Below are 10,642 nucleotides of genomic sequence, written 5' to 3' on the forward strand. Positions count from 1 at the left end.
CAAAAGGTTGGTGCAATTTTCACCTGACCTTGGGAGCGGTAGAGCTGTACGCCAGGAACGCTCGTCCTCAAATGTGCCGAAGGGTCCAGCTTTGTCTGAAGCTGGACTTACAATGATAATAACCTGACAGAAGCTTGAAAACATTAATTTCCCCTTCCAGTTTTGCAGACGATGCCACTTCCTTTCCTAAGAGAGATGCAATGAACAGGGCTTTCCCCGCTTCGCTTCTGTTCGTGCATCAATGGTCCTGGCCACCCACTGCACGGCCAAAGTCACACGAAAGACCACTCGAGTTTTGAAAACAAAATAAACATTTTGTACAAAATTAAGGGAACTTTTATTTACAAAAGAGCTGCTGGTTCAGGGAGCGCCAGAGGGGTTTGCTCCAGGCAGCAACGCTCTTGCGCTCCTGCTCCTCTGGAGGGGGAAGAATTTGTTCCGTGAAAACAGAGACAGGTAGGTAGTGAAGGGTCCCAGCAGAGAGGCAACTTTACTCCAGGGATGGAGACGTGCAGGGGAACAGGGAGTAACGGGCCAGGCTGCCCTCCCCGAGCAGCCTGTCGCGAAGGATGGACAGGAGGTACCAGGTACCTGCTCACCCCCGCGGGCCCAGCCGCGCCGCCCGATCTGCCCGGCTCTCTGCCCGCCCCTGACACGGATGGGAAAACCTCTGGCAGAAAGATCCGTGCAAGAAAAGCAGCAGCACCGTGGCCGGCTGCTTGGCACTGTCTCACAGGATGAGCTGAGGGAGGAGCTGCCTTTCCTCCGGCCAGAGCACCTCCAGGGAAGGGAGCCCTGAGCAGCCCTTCTGCTCGGCGCCCGCGGTTCCCTCCGTGCCCCCCAAAGGTGGGGGGCTCAGGAGTAGCTGAGGGGCATCCTCCTCCACAGCCCCCCGCACAAGCAGTTTTTGATCCAGCGCTGCTCCCACTGTTTCACTGCTGTGACTTTGTTCGGTGATTTCAGCATCGTGACGCAGCCACACCTGGAAAGAAGCAGAGGTGCAGCCAGGGCCAGGAGACAGGAGCCCAGGGAAAAACCAGCTCCACTGGGGCGGCTGTATGGGTCATGCAGGGAGCAAGGAAGCTGAGGAGGAAACCAGCTTTTGTCATTTGAGGGGGTGTTTGTGAGCACTAAAAACCAGCTGAAACCATGCGAGCAATTATCTTAAATGAAGAGAGGTTATCTTGGAACAGAAGGCTGTCTTCAAGACAACGGCCCCCAGCTGCTATTTATACATAAAACACCAGACAGTCATCTTATAAAAAGGGTCTGCTACAGCAACTTTCTATTAAAACCAATAATTAAAGCTAATTCGATCACATGATTAGATGGATGTTTGCTCCCTGCACCATTATTTTGAAATCCAGGCTCTTTTGTGAGGGTGGATGAAGAGGACAGCTCAAAAGGACTTAAAATGCAAACCCAGTTTGAAAGACAACCCAAAAATGGCACCACAGATACTGTGATTATTTCCTCTCACCAGCTCCTCTCCAAGAACACAGGTAGTTTTATTTAAAGACCAGACCTGCAAAACTAGCTGGGGATCTCTCGTCACTAATAAAGACTCCCACAGGCCAAATTCTGGTCTCCATTTACCTGTGCAGCCTGACTATCAGATTTTCCCGTTAAGGCAATATCGTATTTATTCCATGACGCACACTTCAGCCCTTAGATGAAATGCAGTTCAGTCATGGGCAGTGACAAACATAGTTGATTCTCACAGAGCTGGGGTTACTCTATGCTGGGCAAAGCAGTAGTATTTCTAATCTAAGAACCGTGGTGCCGTGGCAGAGCAGCAGCTATCTCGAGTCAGCGACGCTGCTCTTCAGCAAGCATTTTAAGGATCTCGGTCCTTCGGGTTAGGGATGCCTTAAACACAACCACAACCGCTTTCTCCCATACATCAAAAGCCCTGTTACAGAGGCAGCATTTCCTCCCGCAGACACAATTAACATAAAATGTTACCGGGGTACCAGCTAGCATGGTAAACGGAGACTAAAAGAGCTTCTGAATGGCGAAAAGAACAGTTGGAGTTTCTGCCAAGACCTCCTCTGCACTGAAGGGATTACGCTCGCGTCGCTCACCTGGTACATGACTTGCACTCCTCTGTTGGGTACGCTCCTAAATGCAGCCGCCTCAGATGATCGATTTTGGGCTGTCCAGGCGCCCTGGGTAGGAAGAAGGGGAACTTTTCTAGAATATCACTTTCTAAAAGCTGTTTCCGGGACAGTGAGCTGCGTTTCAGTGGCCAACACAACACAGGCTTTGACTACCTAGCCCACCGAGTGCCATGGGATTCAAAGGCCACTCTGACATGACCCTAATCACAAACTAGCATTTTTTTCCCCCTCCTCCATTTCCCATCTCTTTTCAATACCCTGAACACCCAGCCCGTTGAAAGAAATTAATTCAAGCAGAGAGGACAAACTGCTCCTGAGTCACACCAGCAAGTGGGGGAGCTACCAGACGCAGGTGTCCTGAAGCCGCTGACCTCTCAGGGCTGCAGAGATCCCAAGGCCTCCCAGCACCCTCTCCTCACCACACCACCTACTCGTTTCAGGCCTCTGTACCTGACAAAGGCATCAAACTGGGAAGAGACAGTGTGACCAACGATCCCAGGAGCTTTCCCAAACTGCAGCCGGACAAGCTGTTTGTTCTGCAGCTTGCTGATAATCCCATCATTGATGGGCAACCAGTCGATATTGGGAATGAGCAACTGGCTGGGCAGGAGGCAACATTCGTCTATCAGGGTATCATCTGGCTCTGTTATGTGATTTTCCTCACGACCTGCATGGAAAATGAAGCAGAGAGAAAGAACCAGCGTGATCCTTACATTTCTCATTTAGAGATCAGGAGAACTGCGTGCGGTTTCCTCCTCCACCCACCAACACAGCACAGAAAACAATAAACTTGGCAGCTGTACTTGCCCTTTCCAAACACCACAGACCCACTCAGAAGTTACTCCCCGCAATTATTCCTTTTCACACGCAATCCACATTACGGAAGGGTTTCTTTTGTTCAGGGCAACTGGCAAGTACTTACAGCACAGCCAGAGCTTAGTTAGGAGCCTGAAGAGGAGGGACATGCTGTCCTGGGTGTCGGAGGTTGCTGTGTAGACGGGGAGGCAGCTCGGCTTCAACAGTCCCCAAATGCGGATCACCACCATCAGCTCCCTGAACATGCCGAGGGACGCTCCGTCGCGCAGAAAGCTGTGACCCGGCCGCACCGGGGAGCCCTGCGGAGGGCAGAGCTGCTGAGCCCGCGACGCGCACGCACCCGGCCCCAGCCGCTGCTCCGTTCCCAGACAACTCCTTTTTTCAAGGGCTGCACAGCCCGCGGCACCCGCTGCCAGAGGACGCCACGGAGGTGAGAGGCGTGCTGGGGTTCACCCAAAGCTCATGCTTAAAGCCAGCTGCCAGTTGCTACACTGCTGACGCCCAGATAGGACCATTTTGTATTCCGGCTGTTTCTCACACGCTTCCCCCAAGTGCCTGTGTTGACAGAACACCGGGGTCATGTGGCACTTGGCTAAAAGCTACTCAAACACTGCACGCAGATTTTTTTTTTTTTTTTTTGTGGTCAGTTGCCAGGACTCCGGGCTCTCACCTGGTTCGGAAGGCTGGCCAGCAGATAGAGCACAAAATCTCCCACCCACTGGATGAGCTGCTGCAGGGACTGCAACGTGGTCATCTCCAGGACAAATTCTTCTGTCTTCAGGTTAATCATCACCTTGTCAATGTCTGAAACAGAAGCAAGACATCTCCTGGCTCAGGAGGAAGATGGATCCAAACTTCGGCCCCTGTCCCTGCGGTGCCAAGAGGGGTCACCCTCCTCCTCCTCCCTCAAAGCCAGGGAGCTGCCGTGAGACCGCGACACTTCATATTGAAAATAAAAAGGGAATGACCCAATACAAAACGCTCAGCATGCAGTGCCGGACACTATGAGCAATCACTACCTATATCCGTGATTTTGGAGCAGATCTCGGTGAGCCTGTCCCCAGGACTCTTGTCCGGGGTGTTCAGGAAGTGGGGGCGTAGCAGAGATTTCAAGGTGCAGCTGATGGCGATCAGGAACAGCTTCGCGTGGTAGTCACACACACGGGCTATGGTGCTGGAGGAGAGCTTGCAGAGAGATGCCTTCATGGCAACAATGCGCGTGGAGAGGACCTGATTGACAGAGAGCCGCCAGGAAGAATACAGAAGCAAAGGCAGAATGAGAATAAGCTCATTAAAGCAAACTGCTGTATTCTCTGCTCTCCAATTTTTGCCACATGAATGACAGGAATAGTGAATACTGCTCTGTGCATGTACAAGCAGTGCTACTGTTCCCAGAATCTCTGTCAAAAATAGATGGTACCATCTCACCAGAAGTTTCTAACAGGCAGAGACCCGTTAATGTCAGTGAAAATGAACACTGCTAAGATGGAGGTTCTTCACCCCTCACGTACTGCTCGAGCAGCGCATTCAGGGGCAGCACAGCCAGGCACTGGGAGCCGCCTGCCCCGAGCCCTGGCGATCGCCCCTCCCCGTGCCACCCTCCGCAGTGAGCCGGGGAGCTGACCTGCTGCAGGGCCGCGTTCTGGCGCATGTACTCTTCGTGCAGCTTCTCCACCAGGTTCTGGACCATGTTGGGCTGGACGTGGAGCAGGATGTCCCACCAGTCATAGCCAGTCACCATGCAATACTCCAACAGGAACAGCAAGTGACGCAGGGACATGTTCATGTCCAGCACGTGGCCCATGGAGGGGGAGATGCGAAGCATGCTCAGCTGAGGGGAGGAGGCAAAGGAAAATCCGTATCAAGAGCTGGACTGCAAACACTCCGGAAAGCTGTAACACGACACAGGCCCAACTGCAGCTCGCTCCTGACCCAAAGATACAATTCCTGCAGTAACGGGACACATCCCTTCTTGTTTACCACAGATCACACAACTGGAAGTAAAATTCCCAGCATTGTCCTGAGTGATCCGTCGGCTCTTCGAGAGACAGAGAGCCTGGATGAGAACAACTCACACGCACTCCCCGTAACGAAGCACAATACCTTCCCATGATTATCAACACCAGCCAAGGCCAGAGATGTCCAGGAGAGCTGCATGGCTTTGAAGTGAACCAGGGGACCAGCAGTTCGCTGCCTTTTGATAGTCTGCTCGTCCACTGGGCGCTGGGAGGAAGAGCCATAGAAGACAGCCATCATTTGCAAGGACAGGCGATGAACGATGTGGACGCTGCCGTCGTGAAAAGCCAAAGCCAGACCTGGGGAGAGAAGACGACCAAGGCTGAGCAAGAGACTCCTCCCAGTATAACCCAGACCTCGCCCAGAGAAGCCGCTGCCACAGAAAGCCCACGTGGCAACAAGATAGCACCCAAACGGCTGTGGGCTCACAGGCACATTCCTATCTTGAGGCCACATCAGCATTTCACAGAGATACGCCTCTTGCCATGGAAATGAAATGGAATGGTTAGGAAGACACGGCGTCTTTGAAAGTTTTCCTTTCAGCATTTCATATGGTTTGCTCTGAACTCTTACTTGAGCTACAGTTCAGAAGAAGGTAAAGTTTCAGGCAGGAGCGACATATTTAGGAGAAAGACAATAAAAATTCCTTACCCAATCCAGGGAAGAATTTGGTGTCATTCGCCACCTTCAGATCAGTATTGGTCAGGGAGATTGGCAGCTTTGGCAGAGCCACAGCCGAAACCCGATCCAGGTCATTGGTGGCAGAAAGAATCCGCCACTTCAGTATCATGGGTTGCTTGTCTCCAACTTTGAAATGTAAGTAAATAAGTGAGACATCTCTCCCCACAGAGATCAGAAAATACAGCCCCCCAGCTCCTGCCCACACTCCCAACTAAGTGGCATTACAGACTACCTGTTTGTTCTGCCAGACCAATATATTTCCCTCCTATTGCCATTTTTTTTTTCCTGGATTGTACAAACAACAACTTGTTTTGCTAAATCTCTTTTGATGGAAGGATCTGCTGGTGGTGATTAAAAAAAAAATCCTTATGTACAATAATGCTTTATACTTCACTGGAACAAACTGCATTTGACTTTGTCATATCTGAAAGCAGGTGGAAAACACATGCAGACTGGATAGTTCGATTAAACCAGCTTTGCTGCACGATCTTTTTCCTTTAGAAAGTTGGCTTGCTCAGTTCTTAGCAGGAGGAGTGGTTGCACAGCATAACACAGAAAACGTCTTTTATTGAGTGAAAGTAACAATCAAATCACTTCCTGGAAACAAGCAATTTGTTGCCTAAGAGGCAAACAGATAGAATAGAGCATGTGACTGAACACCTGAAAAATAAATACGGGATTCTGGATAATCCCATCTATGTGAATGGATTTGAGAACCTGTCTTGCGTTTTCACTTAGGCCATGTTCCTACTTTTAGGAGTATCTGGTGCAGAAACTCACCTACAGGAGAGATTTGCTGAAAAATATTATTGACTGGCAAGCCCTCTTTCCGCAGAGACCAGCACTCTACGATGCTGCTGTTTTGGTTGGAAGCACAAAGCAACACCTGCAAAACAGAAACCCATACTGCAACCAGAGGCACAAAATTTACAACAGGGAAAAACACTGTCCCGTCGCATTTTCCACCCCCTCCCTCTCCTCTCTACTTTGAGACTCCTTCTCCCAACATTTATACTCCACTTAGGAAAAGCAGAGGGTTGTAGCGGCCACAGCTGAGGGCGGAGTCCCTAGTTCCAGCTGGAAGGAAAGGGAGACAGAACTCTGCCCCTGTTACCACAGCCTGTGCCTCTCCACATCACAAACGACCTCATTCCTCGCAAGCCTGCAACCTGCTGATGTCACTCACATACACCAAAAGCTAAATGTAAAGGAAAGGGCAGGAACTGAACTGACTTTGAAGCCAGAGCAGACACTGTGTTCTCCAACAAGGCACTCTGTCCTAACCAGAGGAGAGAGAAGAGAGGTCAGGCTTCACTGAATCACTTTGCTTTCCAGAATTGTATTATCAATCCCCTGGCAAATAAAGTTAAGCTACTAAATTAAGTCACGCAGATCAAGAGCTCTAAGGTGTTCTGGAGAGCGGCCACTTTGAATCCGAGACTCGAAGATGAAGGACGTCACATCCCAGAACCTCCCGGAGAGCCCAGCAGAGCTTCCCTAACAACCAGGGCCAGATCCAGAAAACACACAAAGCAAAGCACAGTCAGGCTAACGAAGGATGAGGTTTCTCAGGCTGCTTTTCCACGAGCTGGAGCGCTCAGCCATTACACCCCCAGACCTTTTAAGCGAAGCCTGCTCGGCAGCGAAGCACTTCCAGAAACAGCAGCTAGAAACACAAAGGGCATTGCAGGACACAGTTGTTTGTGGGCAGAACCATGTGGGGAAGTCAAAGGTGGAGCAAACAGATATTTCCTTGCTATTCACTTAACTCCTAACTTGCTTTAGCAGCAGATGCTCACCTGCTCCGACATGTCCCGAGCAAGGAATTTCAGGTGAGTGATCGCTGGGTATTTGTCTTTGCGGGCAGGGTCTGTGGTGCAGCGCATGAAGAGGGAAGGCAGGATTTCAGTGTCTATTTTACACTTCTCATTCACCACGCTGACGCAGACTTTGTAGAACTGGACAGGGGAGGTGCTGCTGCCATCCGACGTGGCCACCACGATGTTCCCCCCGCCAGTGAAGGCGACATCTGCCAAGGCGACGCGACAGCGGAGGCGGCACAGGCTCTCTGTGGATGTCAGCACCTGCCCGTTGGGCTTGAGGAGAGACACCGTCACCAGCCCGCTGATGGTCACGGCAATCCAGCCCTCCATGGGCTTCCCACCAAACAGCGTCAGCGACGGGGAGAACTTGACCCTGGAAAACTTCTCGCCGAAGTTCGACGCTCCAGACTGTGAATGAAGATCAACAACACAGAGACATTTGCACCCGACTCGCGGCTGCGGAGCTCTCCTCACTGCGCCCCGGTCTGCAGAGCTGAACCGAGTCGGATGAGGGCACTGGGCTCACACCCCCGGCTCTGCTACGCGGGGCTGGAGCCGTTCCAGCCACACACCAGCTCCTCAGCACCCCGGGATCAAAACTCCGACCCCAGAAAACCGACACCACCCCTCCCCCTCTATGGCCAAATCCAGCTCCGACACCAATGTGCTGCGCCCCTGTGCCTCAGGTTCTCCAGCACTAATGAGAGGGAAAGGCTTCTCTCTGTGGGACACCCTAAGAGTTAACGTTTAAAAAAATGTAAGTAGGTAACTTCTCTTTGGCAAACTTGCTCTTTTTGGCAGAATTAGACGTGTTTCTAAACAAGCAGCTTATCTCCACACACATATGGCTCCTGTTCCCAAACGCCTGGATCAAATCTCAGGACCTCGAACACATTTCTTCCACTGGCAAAAAATGCTTTAATCTCTGCTTTACAGCCAAGGAAATTGAAGCACCAGACTATGGAAGACACATCTGAAGTGCCAAGAGAAACAGGGCAACTAACCCCTGTTGAAATTCAGCAGGAACTAGGAAACTGACTTTTCTTTTTGACTGAAAGAATTCCCCAGCTCGACTTCCCCAAGGCCACAGAGGAAGCCCAGAGCAGAGAAACACAGATGGGAGTTTTCCAATGACGTGAGCAAGCCTTCCTGACCAGATCCCCTGCAGAGCTGGGACAAACCTTTTCCACGTGCAGAGCCAGCTTCACACCGTTGTGCAGCCAGGACAGGGCCACGACCGGGTCCCCTTCCACCATACTGCCCACAGTGTTCTCCCAGCTGTTGGCCAAGTGATCGGTCATGCACCAGCACTTGATGTGGCCGTCCGCGTCTGCCGAGAGCAGCCTGGAGCCTGCAACAACGGCGCCTTGTAAGAACCAGGGGGTACAGCCAAGGAATCAACCGAGGAATCAAACCACTGCAGTGCAGCTCGAATGGAGACTGACAATTCATGGCTGCAAAGTGACAGGCACGCTCCCTCCCCTCCATGAGTTGTATCCATCGTTTCGGGAAACGCATGCAGGTGGGTGGTGGGACACAGGGTAACGAGAAGGGATTCAAGCTCACCTGACTGATCCCACTCCAAACAAGTGATGACCTCAGCATGGCCGGAGTTAACGGAATAGACATCCCAGGGGTGCTCGGTGTCGATGATATGGACCATATGGGTGAGATCTACACGAAAAGAGAAGTGAATCACTGTCCCTCGTTACCGGCTCCCCAGCTGGCATTTCTAAACACAGACAGCGTCAGCTGATGCAGGGGAAGACATAAAATATTTTCCATCAAGCAATTTTGGGACTGATAACAACTGCGCTCAGTGACTCAGGTGAGGCACCAGGCACTAACGCAGAGCTCGCCCTGGTTTAGCAGAGAGAGAACCACTCCCCAGTGGAGAAAATGCTCATTAAATCTAAGGGAAGGAAGAAAAAGAAAGAGTGTGTAGATTAGGGCAGGTGAGAGATTTTAGGGTCGAGGGAGAGCACAGGCCGCAGCGGCTCCCGATGGCAGGACTGGCTTAAACACGTTGTGTTTCCAGGACGCGACACTCAACCCCCCAGCACCCTGTACCTTTCTCCTCCTCATTTTTGAGGTCTGTGGTGAAAGCGATGAGGTTCCGGCAGGACCAGGCGCACACTAAGGGAATGGAAGGACAGTGGTTGCTTTTCGGCTTTTTCTCCCACTCGCAGACATACGCCAAGTCCATCGCGCCGCCGGCCCCGGGGCGGGGAACGCGGCCGCTCCGCCCTGGAAGCAGAAACAACCGATTCCCGAGTGGGAGCCCCGGTGACACCGGCCGCCCACCGAGACCCGGTACCGCGGCGAGGAAAGGGGGTCAGCCCCGGCTCCCGGGGGGCAAGTGGGGACCCCAGCCCCCGGGTGGGTGTGCGTGTGTGTGGGGGGGCGACACGGACGACAAGCCCCGCACCAGGAGAAGCCCCGGCGCCCCGCGGGGCCGGGCCTACCGCAGGGTTGAGGCGGGGGGAGCGGAGCGGGGACCGCCGCCGGAGTCCGGGCGCCACAGGGGGGTCGCACCGGGGCGGGAGCGGCCCCGCGGCGGGGAGGGGGGTGTCGGGTCCCACCGAGGCGCGAGCGCCGCCGCTCCCCGGCCCGCGCCGCCTCCCGCCGCGCCCGAGGACCCCGCCCCGCCCCTGTGTTGCTGCCCGCCGCGCGCCTGCGTCCCGTCCCGCCCCGCCGCCGCTCAGGCACCGCCTCGGACAGCCTACGCCTAAGGCCCCTGCAGCGCTGGGAGGGGGGAAAATGAGGAAGGAAGCGCCACTCAGTGGCTCTAATTTGCATGGGAGGCTACCCAGAACCCCACGGGGCAGCGATAACAAAGAAAAAGTGGAGGTTTGGGAGATTTTGGTGGAGTTAAAGCGAAGCGACGTGGTAGAAGTATCAAGAAAAAGTCGGAGGGATCCTACAGAGTGTTTAGTTGCGCGTGAAAAGGGTCGCCCTGTCCGGAACAGACCTAAATAGAGGAGCGTTAAATACCGTCTCAGGTAGAGAACGATTCGTGCTCGCTTCGGCAGCACATATACTAAAATTGGAACGATACAGAGAAGATTAGCATGGCCCCTGCGCAAGGATGACACGCAAATTCGTGAAGCGTTCCATATTTTTGGGACCGGCCCACGCTCGCCTTTTGCGAGCGGGTACCACGGGGCTCCCCACGACCCTCGCCCG

General features: G+C 53.1%; 1 protein-coding gene and 1 non-coding gene across 5 annotated transcripts; one reads left to right on the top strand and one right to left on the bottom strand.

Moving 5' to 3' along the window:
* Positions 1-318: 318 nt before the first annotated feature.
* On the bottom strand, positions 319-10,056 carry MED16 (mediator complex subunit 16). Of its 4 annotated transcripts, none has more exons than XM_042794365.1 (15): positions 10,039-10,056; positions 9,527-9,703; positions 9,023-9,130; positions 8,638-8,807; positions 7,433-7,864; positions 6,414-6,519; positions 5,604-5,759; positions 5,040-5,251; positions 4,561-4,767; positions 3,956-4,166; positions 3,607-3,740; positions 3,043-3,235; positions 2,571-2,787; positions 2,085-2,168; positions 319-982 (listed from the first exon to the last, which is right to left on the bottom strand). In XM_042794365.1, exons 2-15 carry the CDS (start codon positions 9,660-9,662, stop codon positions 856-858), a joined length of 2,493 nt encoding a protein of 830 aa, XP_042650299.1. In that variant the 5' UTR covers positions 9,663-9,703; positions 10,039-10,056; the 3' UTR covers positions 319-855. The 4 variants fall into 4 exon arrangements, with proteins under 4 accessions (XP_042650299.1, XP_032849333.2, XP_032849334.2 ...); XM_032993442.2 differs by lacking the exon at positions 10,039-10,056 and adding an exon at positions 9,922-9,999; XM_032993443.2 differs by lacking the exon at positions 10,039-10,056 and adding an exon at positions 9,885-9,972.
* A 416-nt stretch (positions 10,057-10,472) lies between these two features.
* LOC116961665 lies at positions 10,473-10,579 on the top strand. Its single transcript, XR_004407082.1, has one exon. It is a non-coding gene; the product is annotated as a U6 spliceosomal RNA (small nuclear RNA).
* Positions 10,580-10,642: the final 63 nt, after the last annotated feature.

The sequence above is a fragment of the Tyto alba genome, unplaced genomic scaffold (genome assembly GCF_018691265.1).
Source record: "Tyto alba isolate M040663 unplaced genomic scaffold, T.alba_DEE_v4.0 Super-Scaffold_20000042, whole genome shotgun sequence".
Classification (NCBI taxonomy): domain Eukaryota; kingdom Metazoa; phylum Chordata; class Aves; order Strigiformes; family Tytonidae; genus Tyto; species Tyto alba.

Bases quoted from the DNA above. Each gene is read 5' to 3' on its own strand.
- MED16 (XM_042794365.1), bottom strand. From the start codon at position 9,662: ATGGACTTGGCGTATGTCTGCGAGTGGGAGAAAAAGCCGAAAAGCAAC. The intron at 9,131-9,526 runs GTACAGGGTGCT...CTTTTCGTGTAG, and splicing joins CAAAAATGAGGAGGAGAAAG to ATCTCACCCATATGGTCCAT. The intron at 8,808-9,022 runs GTGAGCTTGAAT...CCGTTGTTGCAG, and splicing joins TTTGGAGTGGGATCAGTCAG to GCTCCAGGCTGCTCTCGGCA.